The sequence below is a fragment of the Rhinolophus hipposideros genome (assembly GCF_964194185.1).
Source record: "Rhinolophus hipposideros genome assembly, chromosome: 16".
Classification (NCBI taxonomy): domain Eukaryota; kingdom Metazoa; phylum Chordata; class Mammalia; order Chiroptera; family Rhinolophidae; genus Rhinolophus; species Rhinolophus hipposideros.
Genome location: NC_138062.1, coordinates 30,053,951 through 30,073,801, shown reverse-complemented (window position 1 = coordinate 30,073,801; position 19,851 = coordinate 30,053,951). Strand labels below are relative to the sequence as shown.

At 39.0% G+C, this 19,851-nt stretch overlaps 1 protein-coding gene across 25 annotated transcripts in view; it reads right to left on the bottom strand.

Annotated features, from left to right (window-relative positions):
• Positions 1-1,949: 1,949 nt before the first annotated feature.
• HMBOX1 (homeobox containing 1) overlaps positions 1,950-19,851 on the bottom strand; it is a 167,812-nt gene continuing 149,910 nt past the window's right edge. For 4 of the 25 annotated variants that reach the window (XM_081076322.1, XM_081076324.1, XM_081076323.1 and 1 more), the window contains exons 7-10: positions 8,051-8,133; positions 6,379-6,474; positions 5,457-5,545; positions 1,950-3,476 (exon numbers count right to left, since the gene is read on the bottom strand). In XM_081076322.1, coding sequence (XP_080932448.1) covers positions 3,339-3,476; positions 5,457-5,545; positions 6,379-6,474; positions 8,051-8,133 — 406 coding nt within the window. In that variant the 3' untranslated portion in view covers positions 1,950-3,338. Of the gene's footprint in view, positions 3,477-4,275; positions 4,377-5,113; positions 5,219-5,456; positions 5,552-6,378; positions 6,475-8,050; positions 8,134-19,851 lie in introns of all 25 variants that reach the window. The other 21 variants (XM_081076319.1, XM_081076330.1, XM_081076334.1 and 18 more) reach the window with 11 other exon arrangements.

Below are 19,851 nucleotides of genomic sequence, written 5' to 3'. Positions count from 1 at the left end.
GTTAGGTTATCAACAGATGGGCAGAGATCTCATTAAGATGGACCATCTTGACAAGGTCCCTTTTGTAAGGCTATGTTTTAAGAAGATTAGGAAGTTTACCTCTGTGACCACAGTAATTCAATGAAGTCTTTTGAAAAAAAGCCAGCAACAACAGACAAGTTACACGAACTGCTGGCAAGGCTCCTGCACCCTCCACCGCTGGCCTTCCTCACCCAGGGAGAAACAGCCCCTGAAACAGTCCTCTGGGACATAGAGGAAAGTACCTGATGAAGTAACAGAGGGACACAACAATCAAAAGACAGCAAGGGAGTTTTTAAGAGCCTGGTTATTTTCCCTTCAGTAAGAGAGCAGTTGAGGGTTTCTATTTTAATGCCACCTCTCAAAGCTGAAAAAGCTTTACCATCCAAAGATATTACACATTAGTGGCAACTCCACATGCCAATATAATAAAAGGTAGCCTAAACAAGAGAGTGGAGTTGACTCCGGTAACAAACAAAAACCAATGGCACGTTTAAATCTAGGCCCCAAAGAACTAAATTTTTACTCTCGGTGAAAAAGCAAACGTTATATGTAAGGCAGTGGGTCTTAAGAGCAGAGCAGTCTTCTCTAATTGAAAAAGAATTCTGGGTGGACGATTCTTTCCTTCTTTTCCTAGCTGCACTGGTAGATACATTCCCTCACTTTTTCCAGATTGCCAGGCAGGATGCCTTCATGGATGTTTGCTCTCCTTCGTTCTTTCGTTTTGTTTTTTTATTTTTTCCTTCCTTAAAGGTCTTAAAACAATGAAACCTTTTAGCTTTTCTCTGGCAATCACTGTAGTTCTTTAGAAACTGCAACTGTCTTAACAGTTTGAGTCTGTTTCTTTAAAAAGACCAGCAAGAACAAATGATACTAGCAACCCCATCATAAAGAAGCTATCAATTATAATCTCCTTACAATAAATCATGGATGTGGCTTGTCAGACAGTGTATTTTTCTCTCCTTTTCTTTCTGATTCAGCCAAGAATAAGCCAACGAAATTACACCAAAATGGAAAGATACAATATGTTCCATTTCTTCTAAGTAATATAAAAGGAAAAGAAGATAAGACAATCTCCTAATTGAAATGAAAAGTCAAACACACCAAGAAAGAAAATGAGTGGGGGATCATTCCTGAGAATAACAAATGCTACTCTTGAATTTGTTGGTTCAAGTAATACAGTAAAACAGAAAAGTTCTACTTCAATTATTGGAAGCTGAAAAAGTATATACATTTTCCCCCTGAAATCCATGGACAAGAGCAGGCCCAGGTCCCGCCGACAGCTCTTTGAAGTTACAGACCCATACAAGGTGGCATCTTCATGCCCCCAAAGGCTTCCTCACACTGACATACGTAGGATTAACAGATACAGAGATGGGCTCGTCAGCGTGTGCCTTCAGGAGAGTTAGACCAGCTCAAAGCTGGCAGATATGCAGTATCTCACTAACGGGAAAGGGAAAAACAAAGTTAAGTCTCACTCTCTCTCAATGGTTTTAAGTTGAATACAATTGACAGATGAGGAGGTAAGGAAACGGCACCTTCCTTCTATCTTGGAAATCATTTGCAGGCAATGGACAAAAAGACAGAAGCTCTGCTTAAATAGCCAGCCCCCGATTCCCCTTTAAACAAGGCTTCATTGTACACAGAAGGGACCGAGGCAGAAAATATACAGCAGTTGTGCCTCTGGCAGACACACCCTATGCTGATGCACTGAAGGCTTGTTACCTCTTACCCCCAGTGACAGTGTGTCATTTAATCGGGGTGCCAAGAGATCATTTTCATACAAGGCCAGCAGATGTAATTTTCTTTGATGCATGAATAGTTCATCATTTTGCTACTAGATGACAAGGTGATCACAGGGTGACTTTATAACGCAAGTTCACTGTTTGGTATTTTGAGTTCTCAAAATGAAAAAAAGATTTATCAAATATAAATATCTTTAAAAAGTAACAAAAGTGCTACATATGTGATCAAGGAAAACAATTCCATTAGTTACTGCCGCTTAAAGTAGATTAAACTTTACAAGCATTACCACATCCATTATCAATATGGCTTCCAATTATTAAATAAATTGCCTGTAGCAAATATAGCTCTTCACGCCTCTACAAGGACAGAGTAAAGAGAACACCAAAGCAGTCACACCCCATCGTATTTCGCAGACCCACCACTTGAGTGGCAAATGTCCCTTCTTTTCTGCTCCTGTTTAGGAAAGTATTTGCATTCGTGATCATCAGCACAGTCCCACTGGTAAGTCCTCTATCACCCTCGTAGCGAGGGCGTTCCAGTTAATGGATACAAAGACTGGAAGTCCGTTCACTCAGTTTGGACCTTAGCTCCATCCTTGAAAGACTTTTTTTTGGTAGCAGGGAAAGGGGACACAGACAGGAGGCAAAGCATCTTGCTTCCTTCCATGATGACCGCCAGCACTTTTCTAGACAGGCACGTACCTGGACCACATACAATGTACAGCGGTTCTGAGAACCGGACTTAGCCTCCAGTAGACATTCAGCTCATGTTTTTTTTTTCCAATGCCTATTAAGCTGGATTTCGTTTCTTTTCTTTTCTTTTTTTTTTATTTTTGTCTTTTTGTTTGTTTGTTTTAATCATGGTCCCAAAGGCAGAAGGCAGTATTTTATCTACTAAGTCACACAGCTTGTGAGAGGAAAGGATGTCTGTGTCAGGCAAGTTAACATCAACCAAAATCTGAGATTGAGTTTTTCCATTGACATTCTTAGCACAGCACCCAAAGAAGTATAATCTAGCCACAGTGTGACTATTATGAGGCACGGCTTATTGCAGCTGGAAATCAATTGTTCCCACGCTGAGGTGGGGATTCTAGTGTTCCTTTTACTCTGCGGATACTCCTCAAATGGTGTCTGTCAGTCCTGGGCCACACTACCTCAGCTTGCATCCTATCAGTCTTAAGGAAGGAAAAGGGGGACAGACTAGTGTTACAGGAATCTAAAAGTACCCAAGGTTTTACACATAGCCTAATATTTGAGAACTGAGGGCTATCTAAATACCTGGAAGCACTTCCTTGGAATGCTAAGACAGAGCAGCAAGATTTTCTAGCCTCGGGGGCTGGGAGAGGGAAATTTGGTTGGTTGGTTGGTTATTATTTACTAGGAGTTAATACTGAGAGAGTATATGCAAAGGCTGAGGGCACCATGCCATCTTCACAGAACAAGAAGACCCTAACGGCTAACTGACATACAAGAAACTGCAAGTTATACTGTAAGAACACATGTTAAAGACCGAGGAAAGTCTGCTAAGGTGCTACGTCTAAACTAAGTTAACGTCTCACGTTTACCCCTCCCTAATCAGTCGTCATCCAGGGCCTCTGTCTTGATTTCGTTGGCTCCTTGTCGGGCCAAGGCCAAGATCGTGTGGTTGACTGCTGCCATTTCCACTGCTAGTGAGATGGGGTCTTGATGGTCACTATGGCTAGTGCTGTCATCCTAGATGTGCAGAAACGAGGAAGACATGTTATTAGTGGACTGGTAAAATTCTCTCGCTCATAGAAAGGCATGCTGGGTGGGGCAAGGGGAGGCAGAACATCTGTGGGAGGAAATAGAGTGGGGAGAGGGGGGCTCATGACAGAGTGGAGGCGAAATGTATTTAAGTAGACACTGAATGGATATAGGTCCAGAGACTTCCAGTTGACATTTTTATGATTCAACAAATAAGCATGAAAATGTTTTGGTTTTTTTTCTTGCTGAGAATTTTATTCTTTCTTTCAGAAAGATGGCTAGTGATGATCAGCAAACCTGGCTTATTCTAGTTTTGCTAAAAACACATAGCACTAGTCACCGAAAGTCATACTAGTGAGCTATTACATTCTAGATTGCTTGGTACTCCTACAAACAGATTATCAGAATTTATGGTATCTTTCTACTGAACTGAGAAAACTAGACAAAAAACTAGACAAGACACCAACATCTTTTGAATAAAAATGCATTTTTGTAAAAAAACCAAACCAAACCAAAAAAAAGACCCACAAAAAACAAAAACTTCTCAATTACAATAGGACATAAGTGTAACTGCCGGAAATGGCTCTGGGAGGAAATGTGTGGTGCTCTCCTGCTGTAAGGCAGCTGCGTGAGGGGAGCGGAGGTGTCTTCCTTAAAGGGGGTGTGAGGCTCTCCTCACAGGTAGCTTGAGGTGCTAAACAATAAAGCTGTGACAGAAACTGGCACTGCAGGCAGGATGTTCATCAGGCACTGAAGACAGTGTTACAAGTAAGGGGAAGTTTCTCACCTGTCACGTCTTCAGGGGAACTCTGCATCAAAAAGCTTTGGAAAGGGTAAGTCCCTTCGGGAAAAAAGCGTGGGATCGAGGGATTGCTGCCCTTAGGGCATCTGGAAAAAAAGATGGAAATGATCCATCTACATTGGTAGATTGAAAAATAATAGGAATGTTTCCAATTAGAAAGCCTTACAAAACATTCTCTGTGTCAAATGTGGTGCTATGATTGGAGCCCTAAAGAGCAAAAGATAACCCTTGGCAGTACGGGCATCGCTGTTTCATTCTCATTTTCATGGACTGGTTGGAAGAGTTTAGGAAGGACTGGCGTGGAGTTGCATGTGCGCTGCAGTATCTGTGCTCACGATGGTAAACAGAGGCTGGGGTGGGCACCAGGAAAACACAGTGGGCTGCACTGAAGAGCTGGCTGAGGAGCAAGGAAAAGGGTGCTTCTCTGGGCTTTAGCAGAAGACACCAGTTTCCAAATAGAAATGAATCTTAAAATCCTGTAAAAATTTTAGTGAAGCCTGTCACCAGATATGTGGGGGGAAAAATTCCCACCTTCTTAGTTACTGAATTTTTCCATCCAGTGGCTACAGTTAAATATATTTTTTCCCCCAAGCAATGAAGAGTAAGTCAGGGTGAGGGGAGAGACATGCATTGATGAGAGGAGGTGTGTGTCCATGTGCCGGAGACTCGGGCAGAGGCACTCGTCTTGGCAGAGGGGCCGCAGTGGGTGGGACCTGGCACAGTGTGCTGTGCTGGTACACGTCTGAGGCACGGACCACAGCTACCCATTGCCCCTAGTATCTCTCAAACATCGAGTGTGTGTGTGGTGAATGGTGTAACTTGCTTGTTTGGATCAGATCCTCCTCTCTTCTTCTACCTTCTCTGCTTCTCTGCCTCCCTCTGAACTTCTTCCCTCCTCCTCCTCCCCATTGCGTACTTGCCAAGTATCCTGTTGTATGACAATAAATCCATGTGGGTGAATAACGATTTCTCACACATTCAACAGGACAACTGAATCTTACCACATTCCTTTCTAATGACATGAAAATCTAACTAGTCACATGAGCACAGTGGAGGGACATCAGGTTGTCTCCTCTCCCCCACCCCGTACCACACGCACTCACAGCACTGAGCTGGCATGCTGTCCCACCCACTCTGTGGCCCAGAACCCACACGCGGCCGCTCACCTGCTCGGAGTAGTCATTTCCGTCCACGTCATCACTGTTGGAATGGCCGCCAGGACTCTGTACATCTATCCCATGACTCTCCAGGATTGCTGCTTCTTCGAAAAAAGCAAATAGATCCCTAAATTATCTGTTACATCATCATAATGGCCTAAGCACTGAATTAATTTCTGTGCTGAGGAAATTAGAATGTCAGTAAAGAAGAACCTAGATGGCTCTGCGTTTTGTTTCTTTTAAGCTGCAGCCGCACATAGGTGGGGGTGAGGAGGGTGGGGGTGAACACGTCCGCCGTTCTGGAGCCCCTGTGGCTGGGCATCTGGCTGACTGTTAGACAGCTCTCCTGTCTTGGGGTTCTGTACAGTGCTTGAGATTTGCAGTGATGAAGAGGGGTTAAGTTTATAAGTGAAATACAATTTTAGAAGCTCAAAACCAATTCCCCACCCCAATCGCATCAATTCACTTTTCTTAAAGGCTCTCTTTTTGAAATCTCTGCCTTTTGCTATGTGTCATGTCTGCTAAGTTTCTTTCATTCCAGTTCTAATAATCAGATATTTCTTAATACTGACGTCATAGCCCAGCGATAACAAAGAAGCTTAGGGTATCACATTCCCTCCCTCTCGAGACCTTGTAAGTATCTGTAATATGCACTACAGGAGTAATTGCTCAGAGACCGTGTCTAATTCTAGATCCCAGAACATTAAGAACGATGAGTTTTAGAAATAATAATGCCATTGTTATTATAATATAAATAGTGTAAATAATACTAACCTTTGGTTATTAAAAATACAATGAAGAAAAATACAAGGGCAATTCTTATTAGGCTTTAACGTTTAGGATAACTTAGACCAGCAGTTCTGAGCTGAAATCACTCTCAAGTCCAGGCCGGTCACTGTGAAAGGAGAAAGCAGCCTCTCTGATACATTACCGATATTGGCTCTCCTCTTGATCTCCTTCCGTCTGTTAGCAAACCAGTTATATACTTTCAGGGAGGTAACTCGTTCCAGATCTGACAGTTTTTTGCCTGTGAATGTATGTGATAAAATTCAGATAATCTGTATCTGAGACCAATTTTAAGGGATAATACTTTTATTTTTAAGAGTTCTTTTGATTGCATTTATTACTGGAATAACAGATACAGGGGAATTTTTTTTTTTTTTGCATTACCTTGTACTATGTTCATACTCAAATTATTATTGAATAAACGTAACTACACAGACAGCAACTAGTCACATAAAATGCTTCAATTTAGAAAGCCACACACCATGAAAGAATTCCAATATTAAACAATATTAAAGAATTCCACAAAGTCAGTTTGCTAGGGTTTGACATTCATATGATAGCACACGGAGATAAGCATCATGCTAGATGAATGTTATTCTTTAATCAAGTTTCCAGATAGCTGAAGTTTACTTACACCTTTAAGACTTTGTATTAACTAGTTTCCTGTTGGCTTAAGACAGAAGATACTATTCACGTTTTCTTGGGAGACTAAAGGTCAGTGTGACAATCCATTACTGTAATGATGCTGGAACACAGCACAATTCAGGTTGCATTTCAGATTTATTCTTTGCTGTCAGATGTGACTTCTTAGGAATAGCACTGTGCTTGCCCACAAGGACCCACCTGTACCATTCCCTCCTCCCCTGTTCTTTTCTGTTTCAGCTTTCAATCCACAGTGCGTGGAAAAAACTGAAAAACAGTTGAGGGCCTTAATGATTTCGGGTACAGTGTTTTTCAGGAAGAGTTTGAATTCCTGTAGCCTTAGGGCCGGGACTCTGGCTCGTGTGAAATAAGGGTTTAGATGTCGTTGGAGCTGAGTGTGTAGGATCTCGATTGCTAGCAGTCTGGCTTCTAGCGAAGGGATAATAAATTATAATTTAATTATTACAAAGCATTGATACTTTCATTTGTAGCCTTTAAGCCAATCAAATTAACCAGCCAAATGAAGATCGATTGGCTCATCTTAACTGAAAATGGTTTCTGGTAACAAGACTGTAAAATGTGGAATATCTTTGCACATGGAGAAAAGACATGAGCATTTACGTGGCTCGGCTGGCTTGCATAGGAACAGCAGGAATTCAGAATGGAATTACCCGAAGTTCTTCCTAGCTAAGCAGAAGTCATCCTGACGTGGGGAGGAGACAGAAGCTGACCCCAAAAAGAGTTCTTTCTTCAAACAGCAATATAGAATTATACAATTTACAATTATTTAAAAAACTTAATCTTTTCATTAACAAACCCAGCTTAAATATTTCAAACTAAAATTATTATGTAATTGATGTATTTGTGCTTTGTTTTTGGAAAGAGAAATCTATGGTCTTTAAAAAATAATTTCAAGGTCTGTTATAAAAATAATTTCAAGCTCTGTATGTTAAGCAGCGACACCCCCTGGAAACTTTCCCATGAGAACATGTGATTTAGCGTAGCAAAATCACATCCCCAAGACATATGATTTGACCAGGACAGGGCAGTGAGTGTCCACAGGAGGACAGCACAGGTGGCGCTGAGAGCACCCAGTCGGGACGAGTACGAGGAGATTTAGTGTCCTAAATGATGACCAGACTGAGAGCGTCCCCACAGAGCAAAGTGCTGCTTACCTGGCTTCTGTATAACTGCATTGCAAGCATTTGCAATTTCTTCTCTCTTCGCTTCATCTGGATATTGATTCTCATTGAAGTAACTGCAGAGGCAACCAATTAAAACAAAGAGTTTGTATTTTTTAAATGAGCTCTCATTACATCACCAGCCCACAGAAAAGAATGTTATTCTTTAGGATGTAACAGGAGAGGGTCTAGTCCAGGCTATCCAATGGAATTCTCTGTGAGGATGGAAGTGGGCTGTTTGGTAACGTCCAATTCAGTATCCACTACTCAACTCACATGTGGTTGCTGAGCACTTGAAATGAGGCTGATGTGACTGAGGAAGTAAATTTTTAATTTGATTTCATTTCAGCAAATTTAAATGTAAATAGCTAAAGGAGACGAGTGGCTACTATACTGGATAGCACAGGTGTTAGCTACTGCTACGCTTCTTTAAAAAATGTCCTTGATATAAAAGTTACTTGTGATACGTATGGCTGGCTGAAATCAGGGGGTTCTGTGACTGAGGCACTGGGAACAATAGGACTTTTTGTGTGTGTCATATTGTTTGTAGTAGCAAAAACTGGAAATGACCCAATTTTCCATCAGTAGGAGAATGGCAGAACAAATTATGGGATATCTATATTTATACACAGCTATTTAAAAATGAGGAAAAATATAGGAAAAAAAAATAAGTTAGAGCTCTATCCATTGACCTGGAGGGATGTTTATGACATATTCCTAAGTGAGAAAAACAATCTGCAGAATAATGTGCAGGCAAAGATGCTATTATGGAACTTGAAAAATTCCTGTCAATGTGCACATAAATTTGCATGGATAAAAGCTAGAAGAGTACACACCAGGCTGTAAGTATTGATTATTTCATTGTGGGGGAATGGGGTTAGTAGGAGGAGGTTTAAACATTTATTTTTGCTTTTTCTCCTATGTTAAAAAAGCATACATTCCTTCTGTACAATAGCACTTAAAAGAAATTAGGTTTACTAAACCCATCCTTATCATTATCAGACCTGTGAGACTATATGTGAGAACAGCAAGTTTATTAGTGGTACTTTTTCTGTCATCTTATGAGTTTAAAAAAAGAAAAAGAATTTTCAGACTTTGAATCTGGAAACTTAAATCGGGAAATGATCCCTTGTCAAAATCTCATACCTCCCCCTACTTTAGGGGCTTCCCTCCCCTAGAATGCAGCTTTCCCCATTTCCTCACCCTCCTGTCGGCATTGGTGGAAATGCCACTCTACTGAGAATAAACACCGGAGGCCCCAACCCCGACTTCTGACACCTCCACTCCTCTTCCTCCCACCATCTCCATGGAGAGCTTCCTTGGCAGCAGTTCTGACACAGCAGCTGCCAGCACGGAACCACCTCTTCTTTTCTAAAACGTAAGTCAGAGAACTCATCCCAGTCTTGTCAACTACTGTCCTCCACAAGGTCTCTTGCTTTATGCCATGATTTAACCATCTCTTCCCACTGATTTTCTGCTGTCACTTTCAGGACCCCAGTGCTTATACTGACAATTGTTTTTCAAGTCTCTGTCCCTATAACTGCTCTGCTGTCACATTCCCACTCACCTTTGTCTTTACTCCCTTTCCGCTATTCACTTGGGCAAAGACACCCTAGATTAGTTCCATGAACCAGAAGCATTGGCATCACCTGGGAGCTTGTTGGAAAGGTAGAATCTCAGACTAAATCGGAATTTGAATTTTAACACCATCTCCAGGTGATTCCAATGCACTAACACACGAGAGGCATTGCATTAGCTCATTCATTTCAAATTCAACAACAAAGACAACAAAAGCACATATTAAACCCCTAATATTATGTGCTTGCACTGTGGTAAAGAAGAGAATTAGATAGGTTCTGGCTTCAAGGAATTCACAGTCTGCTGGAGAGAGACACAAACCAGTGTACTGTGCTGAAGTGCACAGGGTGCCTAAACAGTATGGTGGGAGCAAACGAAGATGTGCCCAGTGTTGTTCGCAGGAGCCTGAAGGACTGAGCAGAGGCAGTGCCATCTGAGTTAGGTCTGGAAGATGAGCAGGAGTTTACAAGGCAAAGAACAGCAGGAAGAGCATTTCAGGTAAGGGGAACAGCAGGTGCAAAGGCAAAGTAGGTAACAGCCTTTACGATGCCGGGCAGACAGAAAAGTTCATTCAGTGTGGTTAGAATATAGGGTTCACAAGAAAAAAAATGAAGACTTGTTTGCCTGCAAAAGCAGGATGGGGCTAGGTTGTGACAAGCCTGGTCTGTACTTTTAGTGACGACTTCACCCTGAAACAGAGGCTTCCAAGCCACAAAGAGATTATGTTCCCGTCTGTGTTTTAGAAGGACAGTACATTTTCCGGACACAACCCTCAGAATTTTACCTCCACAAATTCTGAAAATCCCCAATCAACTTTCTACTTACTTACTCCTCCTTTTCAAACTGTTCTTCAACTTCTTTATAACCTCAAATCCCTTTAACACTCTCCATAAGGTTAAAAGAAAAATCTGTTTATCTATTATTCTGCTGGCCTCCCCTCTCATTTCTCAGTCATCGCTCCAGGGTGAGCCAAATCAACAGTATCCCGAAGAAGAAACTTATTTCGTTTTTCTGTCCCTCCACCATACCTATCCAGCCAATCTCCTACCCTGCAGAAAACACCTTCCACTTCTTCCATCTTTCTTTCAGGGTACCAAGTGTTCCTGGACAAAGTCATTAAATAGAGCAAACTGGTTTCTTTAAAAACCCACGCTTTTCAATCTTAACTGGGTCCCTCATTTTAGTTCTTTTGTTAGAAAATTTTTAAAAAAAATTTTCAATTACAGTTGACATACAATATTATATTACTTTCAGGTGTACAACATAGTGATTAGACATCCATATAATTTATGAAGTAGTCTAGTACCCATCTGACAAAATACAGTTATTACATTATTGATATATCCCCTAGGCTAAACTTTACATCCCCATGACTATTTTTATAGCTGGCAATTTGTACTTCTTGCCCTTCACCTTTTTTACCCATTCCCCCAGTCCCCCTCCCATTTGGCAACTATCAATTGGTTCTCTGTATGAGTTTTTATTTTTTTGTTAATTTTTTTTAGATTCTACATATAAGTGAAATCATATGGTATTGGTCTTTGTCTGACTTATTTCACTTAACATCATACTCTAGGTCCATCCGTGTTGTTGCAAATGGTGAGATTTCAATCTTTTTTATGGCTGAATAATATTCCATTGTATAACATATGCCGTGTTTCCCCAAAAATAAAACCAGGTCTTATATTAATTTTTGCTCCAAAATACGCATTAGAGCTGATTGGCCGGCTAGGTCTTATTTAGGGGAAACGCAGTATATATATCTTTCCTACTACACTGAAGGCCATCTGAGGCCAGGGTGCAAGTCTAACTAATCCTTATATGCACATCTCATTGAGGATAATGCTGACAAGTCAATAATGATGAACAAAGTCACCACCAACCCAGGATAGCAGTCTCCAAAAGCAATGGATTTCACTGTAATGAACTGTTGACAATCAGGGGCAGAGAGTTATTGCAACAGGGTCTCAACTGTTACAAATACTGGGGGTGAGTGGAAGACAGGGGACTGTTGGTGGTCTTCATATTGTGTTTTATATACTTTGAATTTTTAAAATGAACATATGTTATTTTTATAAATTTCAATAAAAACTGGGAAAACACTGAAACAATTAAGGACTAGTTTAATGATTAATACAACTCTATAAACAATATATGTTTGGAAAGTGTATGTGGAGCAGCATAAATATTAGGCCTGTGATTGCTATTCTAGGGATGAAAAGAATAAAGCCATATTATTTTTGGAAGCTAAATTAGTATTTGTAATTATTCATGACATAAATGACTTGAGTTAAAAAGTTTTAAAAATCATTTTTAATCTGTATTTTTAGGGTCTATATAAAATGAAGATCAGAGTAAAAATAAATCGAAAACTTCTTCCAAATCAAAAGTTCGAGAATGTAAGAATTCGTTTATTATAGTATTAAATCTCTAAGCCTGAAATTTAATCCTTTCTTCTTAAAGAACGATTTTTTAAAAAAAAATAATTAACATATAGGCCCATTGAAAACATTAATTTCATCAAAATGTGCTACTTCACAGTGGGTATGTACATTGCACAACGAGTACCACTTTCATCTTTTTCTCTTTCAATAATGTTTTAATGCTTAAAAAGATTAATTCAAAATAGACAGTACAGTCTAAACTGACAAAATGACATATTTTAAGATACCTCATGGTAAATAGTTAAGTTTAAAGTATTTAAGTTTTAATTATTATTAAAACTTTTCATTGCAAAGCTCTTAAAACTTTTCCTGGGGGTGGGGGTGGCAGACACACAATATTGATATAAAGTGGAAGAGTTTTTAGGAAAGACAAAGGTATGCCAAGAAACAAAATCGTTAATAAATATGTATTGTATTAATATGAATAAGGTACATTGCTTGAGGAGTAGACATAAGTTCAAAATATGGACCCTAAATCAATGACAAAGAAAGAATCCTCAAGGCAGCCAGGGAAAAGAAGACGGTAACCTACAACGGAAAGCCCATTAGAATATCATCAGATTTTTCAGCAGAAACTCTACAAGTCAGGAGGAACCAAATATTCAAACTATTGAAAGAGAGAAATTATGAGCCAAGAATAATATATCCAGCAAAGATCTCCTTTAGATATGAAGGAAAAATAAAGACCTTTCTAGACATACAGAAGCTGAGGGAATTTTCTAACACACGATCTGCACTACAAGAAATACTGAAGGATGCTATTCGACCACCATCAACAGCGACAATTTGTGGCAACCAAACATAAAAAGGGGGAGAGTAAAGGCCTGAACTGGAATATGGGAATGGAGAAAGTAACCATGCTGAAGAAAATGGAATACTCTAAATATCAAACTTTCTTTCACATAAACTTAATGGTAACCACTAAAAAAAAAATCTAGAACTGAAATATATACTGTAATAAAAGAAGAAACAGTGAAAAATCATAGAATACCACCACCCAGAAATAATAGACAACAACAAAAAGGCAAAGAAACAATGGAGACACACTCTTACCAGAAAACTAAAGATAGAATGATAGGAAATCCTCACATATCAATAATCACCCTAAATGTAAATGGACTGAACTCACCAATAAAAAGGTACACAGCAGTAGATTGGATCAAAAAACTAAACCCAACCACATGCTGTGTCCAAGAGACACATCACAGCTACAAGGACAAACATAGACGCAAAGTGAAAGGGTGGAAATTGACACTCCAAGCAAATGACATCCAGAGAAAATCAGGTGTAGCCATAGTGATATCAGATGAAACAGACTTCAGGGTGAAAAAGGTAACAAGAGACAAAGATGGACATTTCATAATGGTAAAGGGGACTATACAACAAGAAGACATAACAGTCATCAATATTTATGCCCCCAATCAGGGAGCACTGAAATATACCAAGCAACTACTAACAGAACTAAAGGGAGAAATTGACCAAAACACAATTATACTAGGGGACCTAAATACATCATTGATAGCTATGGATAGATCATCCAAACAGAAAATAAATAATGAAATAGCAGCCCTAAATGACACATTAGATGAAATGGACATAATTGACATAAATAGAGCACTTCATCCTAAAACATCCAACTATATATTTTTTCCTAGTGTACATAGAACATTCTCAAGGATAGACCATCTAATGGGACATAAAACTAGCCTCAGCAAATTTAAGAAGATTGAAATCATACCAAGCATATTCTCTGATCACAAGGCTTTGATATTGGATGTCAACTGCGAAAAAAAAAAAAAGGCAGGAAAAATCACAAATACGTGGAGGTTAAACAATACTTTTAAAGAACGATTGGGTCAAAGAAGAAATAAGAAGAGAAATCAAAAGATACATAGAAACAAATAAGATTGAAAATACATCCTACCGAAATTTTTGGGATGCAGCGAAAGCAGTTTTAAGAGGGAAATTTACATCATTACAGGCCTATCTCAAGAAACAAGAAAAATCCCAAATAAATAACCTCACATTATACCTTAAAGAACTAGAAAAAGAAGAACAAATGAAACCCAAGGTCAGCAGAAGAAAGGAAATAATAAAAATTAGAGCAGAACTAAATGAAATAGAGAACAAAAAGACAATAGAAAAAAAATAATGTGACAAAGAGTTGGTTCTTTGAAAAGATTAATAAAATTGACAAACCCTTGGCCAGACTCACTAAAATAAAAAGAGAAAAGACACTAATAAACAAAATCAGAAATGAAAGAGGGCAAGTTATCACGGATGCCACAGAAATACAAAGGATCATCCAAGAATACTAAGAAGGACTATATGCCACCAAATTCAATAACTTAGAAGAAATGGACAAGTTCTTAGAAACATATAGACTTCCGAGGCTGAACCATGACGAACTGGAAAATCTAAACGGACCGATTACCAGTAACAAAATTGAATCAGTCATCTGAAACCTTTCCAAAAGCAAAAGTCTGGGACCAGATGGCTTCACTAGTGAATTCTACCAAACCTTTAAAGAGGTTCTAATACCTGTCCTGCTCAAACGCTTCCAAAAAATTGAAGAAGAGGCAATACGCCATAACTCATTTTATGAGGCCAACATTACCCTGATACCAAAACCTGGTAAGGATAACGCAAAAAAAAACCAACAAACAACAACAAAAAAAAACACTACAGACCAATTATCTCTGATGAATACAGATGCAAAAATCCTAAACAAGGGGCCAGCCTGGTGGTTCAGGCAGTTGGAACTCCGTGCTCCTAACTCCAAAGGCTGCCAGTCGAGTCCCACATGGGGCAGTGGGCTCTCAACCACAAGGTTGCCAGTTCGACTCCCGCAAGGGATGGTGGGCTGTGTCCCATGCAACTAACAACGGCAACTGGATCTGGAGCTGAGCTGCACTCTCCACAACTAAGACTGAAGGGACAACACCTTGAAGCTGAACAGCAAGCACCCTCCACAACTAAGACTGAAGGGACAACTTGACTTGGAAAAAGTCCTGGAAGTACACACTGTTCCCCAAGAACGTCCTGTTCCCCTTCCCCCCCAAAAAAAATCCTAAACAAAATTCCAGCAAATCAAATGCAACAATGCATTAAAAAGATTATTCATCACGACCAAGTGGGATTTATCCCAGGGGCACAAGGATGGTTCAATACATGCAAATCTATCAATGTGATACATCACATAAACAAAATAAAGGACAAAAATCATATGATTATATCAATTGATGCAGAAAAAGTGTTTCAGAAGATACAACATCCATTTATGATTAAAACACTTAAGATAGGTATAGAAGGAAAATACCTTAACATAATAAAGGCTATATATGACAAGCCCTCAGCTAATCTCATAATTAATGGTGAAAAACTGAAACCCTTTGCTGTACGTTCAGGAACACGACAGGGCTGTCCCCTATCAGCTCTGCTTTTCAACATAGTGTTGGAAGTCCTCATCAGTGCAATCAGGCAAGAGAAAGAAATAAAAGGCATCCAAATTGGGAATGAAGAAGTTAAATTGTAGATGACATGATGCTATATATAGAAAACCCTAAAGAGTCCACCAAAAAGCTATTAGAAACAATCAACGAATACAGTAAAGTTGCTGGCTACACAATCAACATACAAAAGTCCATTGCATTCCTATATTCTAACACTGAAATCTCAGAAAAGGAAATAAAAAAAACTTCCTTTTGCAATTGCAACAAAAAGAATAAAATACCTAGGAATAAACTTAACCAAGGATGTGAAAGACCTATATGCTGAAAACTATAAGACATTTTTAAAAGAAATTGAAGAAGACACAAAGAAATGGAAAGACATTCCATGCTCATGAATTGGAAGAATCAACATAGTTAAAATGGCCATATTACCCAAAGCAATATACAGATTTAATGCAATCCCCATCAAAATCCCAATGGCATTTTTAAAAGAAATAGAACAAATATCATCAGATTTGTATGGAACCACAAAAGACCCCGAATAGCCAAAGCAATCTTAAGAAAAAAGAACAATGCTGGCGGTATCACACTCCCTGACTTTTAGCTTGTTCTATAGGGCAACAATAATCAAAACAGGACGGTATTGGCAGAAAAATAGATACACAAACCAATGGAATAGAATTGAGAACCTATAAATAAACCCACATAAATATAGACAGATAATTTTTGACAAAGAAGCAGAAAACATACAATGGAGAAAAGACAGCCTCTTCAATAAATGGTGCTGGCAGAACTGGAAAGCCATGTGCAAAAGAATGAAACTGACTGCTATCTGGCACCATGTACCAAAATTAATTCCAAATGGATCAAAGACCTAAGCATAAGACCTGACACAATAAACTCTATAAAACAAAGCATAGGTACTAAACTTATGGACCTTGGGTTCAAAGGAGCATTTTATAAACTTGACTCCAAAAGCAAGGGAAGTAAAAGCTAAAATAAATTAATGGGACTACATCAAACTTAAAAGCTTCTGCACAGCAAAAGAAACCATCGACAAAATAAAGACGCAACCAACTGAATGGGAGAAGATTTTTGCAAACAGTTCCTCTGATAAGGGGCTAATATCCAAAATATACAAAGAACTCATACAGCTCAACAACAAAAAAACAATCCAATTGAAAAATGGGCAGAGGACCTGAAGAGACATTTCTCCAAAGAGGACATATAAATGGCAAATAGACATATGAAAAAATGCTCAACATCACTAATCATCAGAGAAATGCAAATAAAAACCACAATGAGATATCACCTCACCCCAGTCAGAATGGCTATCATCAACTAGACAAATAGTAACAATTGTTGGAGAGGCTGTGGAGAAAAAGGAACCCTCATACACTGTTGGTGGGAATGCAGACTGGTGCATCCGCAATGGAAGGCAGTGTGGAGGTTCCTCAAAAAATTATGAATAGAATTACCATATGACCCAGCAATCCTTCTCCTGGGTATCTCCCCAAAAAATCTGAAAACATTTATACATAAAGACACTTGTGTTCCAATGTTCATTGCAGCTTTATTTACAGTGGCCAAGATATGGAAACAACCAAAGTGTCCTTCGATAGATGAATGGATAAAGAAGTTGTGGTATATATACACCATGGAATACTATTCGGCTGTAAGAAAAGATGAAATAGGACCAGTTGTGGCAACATGGATGGATCTTGAGATTATAATGCTAAGCAAAATAAGTCAGACAGAAAAACCCTATGATTTCACTGATATGTGGCATATAAACCAGAAACAACAAAAGAACAAGACAAACAAATGAGAACTAAAAACTCATAGACACAGACAATAGTTTAGTGGTTACCAGAGGGTAAGGGGAGAGTGGGGCTCTAGAAGAGGGTAAATGGGGTCTAATATATGGTCATGGAAAGAGAACTGACTCTGGGTGGTGAACACACAATGTGAGATATAGGTAATGTATTACAGAATTGTGCACCTGAAATCTATGTAACTTTACTAATAATTGTCACCCCAATAAACTTTAAAGAAAGAAAATATGGACCCTGATATTAACATATGTCTCCATTGAGGGAGATAGGAAAAAGTTAAACAATAGAAGGAGTCGAAACAGTAACGTAATTGTGTCAATCCAGAATACATCTAGTTGCTAATTAAGTATATAAATGATATGCTGAATAAATTCCGGGTGGAGAGGTATCTCCATGGAATAGGCGGATCAGGGAACGCTTACTGAACTGGGCAGGCTTCAGAGGGACGCACAGACTCCAGGCACTGGAGAGGAAAGGGCAAAGTTAACAGTAAAGACAAAGATACAAGGGCATCAAAACCTAAGATGTGTTTGGAAAACAGAAGACAACTAGTAAAGCCATCTGGTTACACTATAGGGGTCACCTATAGGGTGATCATACACTTAGGTTTGCCTGAGATAGTGTTGTTATCTTGAATTATTAAGAAATTCCCTTTCACTCCCCCAAAGTATCTCATTTTAGACAATAAATGATATGGTCACCCAAGGACCACATCACATTATTGACTTATCTGAACTTAATGTCAACAAAAATCCCCTTTTTCACATGTGCTCTGTGAAAGAGACCATTATAATTGCTCAGAAAAAAAGGAGCATCAAAGAAGACAACAATTATAGTTTCTATCTAGTTTACTCATAAAAGGAGTTTTCTAAGCCCAAGGAATCTGCTCGGTACATAAGAGACATTCAATAAGTAACTGTTTCAACAATGGACGGTTGAAGGAACAAAGGTGAATACATAGAAAATGGTGGTTTCAGTTCAGGCTTTTAGTGAAACCAAGACTATCACTTTCAGGAGAAAGCCAGTTGGGATCTCAGCATATTGTACACTATCTTCTCTAGGTATACTCAGGGGGTCTAGACTAAGATGTAGCTGAACACAATTACTTTCGTATAGTGTTTGTTTATTTTTGAACAGACTATAACCATTGGGCTGTCAATAAAGTTGGGAAATAGGTCTAATGACTTTGATTTTAGATATAATTAATCTTTCATATTTAGTCACCCCATAAATGTTGACTGACTCTTAGTTTATACCTGGCAATTGGCCAAATGGTAGCAAAGATAAACCTGACTACATTTCCAGTGCAGTCACCAGCGGGTATGTTTATGTAGCGAAACGTTATAAATTGTAAAGTGGACTATGTTGGGGTATAAGTACATGGGCGCAGAGAGGAATTGACATGCAGGGTAGTGAAGATAGAGCAGGGAGGGTGGGTAAAGGGAAATAACATGACGCAGAGGAAGCAACACGTATAAAGGGAGTCATAAAAGAACTTAAAATATTCTGAGATGGAAAGGAGTTCAGTGTCATTGGAATATATTGTTCTATGTGACGGTCGTTGGGGAATCAAACTAAAGAAAAACACTGGGTCCAGATTTTAAGGGTACAATATAGTTTGCAGTTAACTTTTCAGGCAGCTGGGAGTGAAGGTTTTTACTTCAAACTTATTTTTAAGTTTACTACAAACATTTTTATAGGGCAGTATCTCTGGTGATATTGGAGGCAGAAGCCAGTTAGGAGAGGGTCTGAAGTAGGGTGAGGCGTGGAAATAGGAAAGGTGAGATTCAAGAGATTTTTCAGAATGGTAATAAAACTAATTCAGGATAGCCTCACCACCTGGCTTTAGACACACTCCACCCCACCCCAAAGGTAGCGTTAGGAACAATTCACACTATTATTTACCTTCAAGAATTTTAACCTTTAGATTATGTTGAAGGAATAGATATTTCTTCTGTTACCAGATAGATAAATTGTAGGAGAACTTGGTTCTAAGACTCTGAAAGGGACCTGTTTCTGAACTGGAACTCTGGAATTCAAAAAATACTTCTGTCCCATATAAGAATGTTTATAGCCCTGGATATTTTCTAAGAAAAAAAAGGGAAGGGTGGTGTAAACAGAAATCTACAGGTAACAATAAAGTGATAAAATAAGTATGCAGGGCACTACACTTTTATAGACAAAGGACATAGTCAGCTGAGTGATCAGTGAATATCTTCACAGAGAGAAACCAAATGATCGTTTGCCAGACAATGACAGCAAAGAATTAAAATGAAAAGTGGCAAAATAATTTACATGAGATGAGAAACCATAAGCTAGTAACAAATGGAAATGTCCTTGAGGCACTTTCATTTCAATAACACCGAAGTCTATAAAAATTGCAACTAGAAAATTTCTCCTTTTGTGTCTTAGTGAGCATATAGAAGAGATAGGGGCTGACTCGCCAAGCAAGGGATAATGCCATGTAAATGAACATTTTTTTTCCC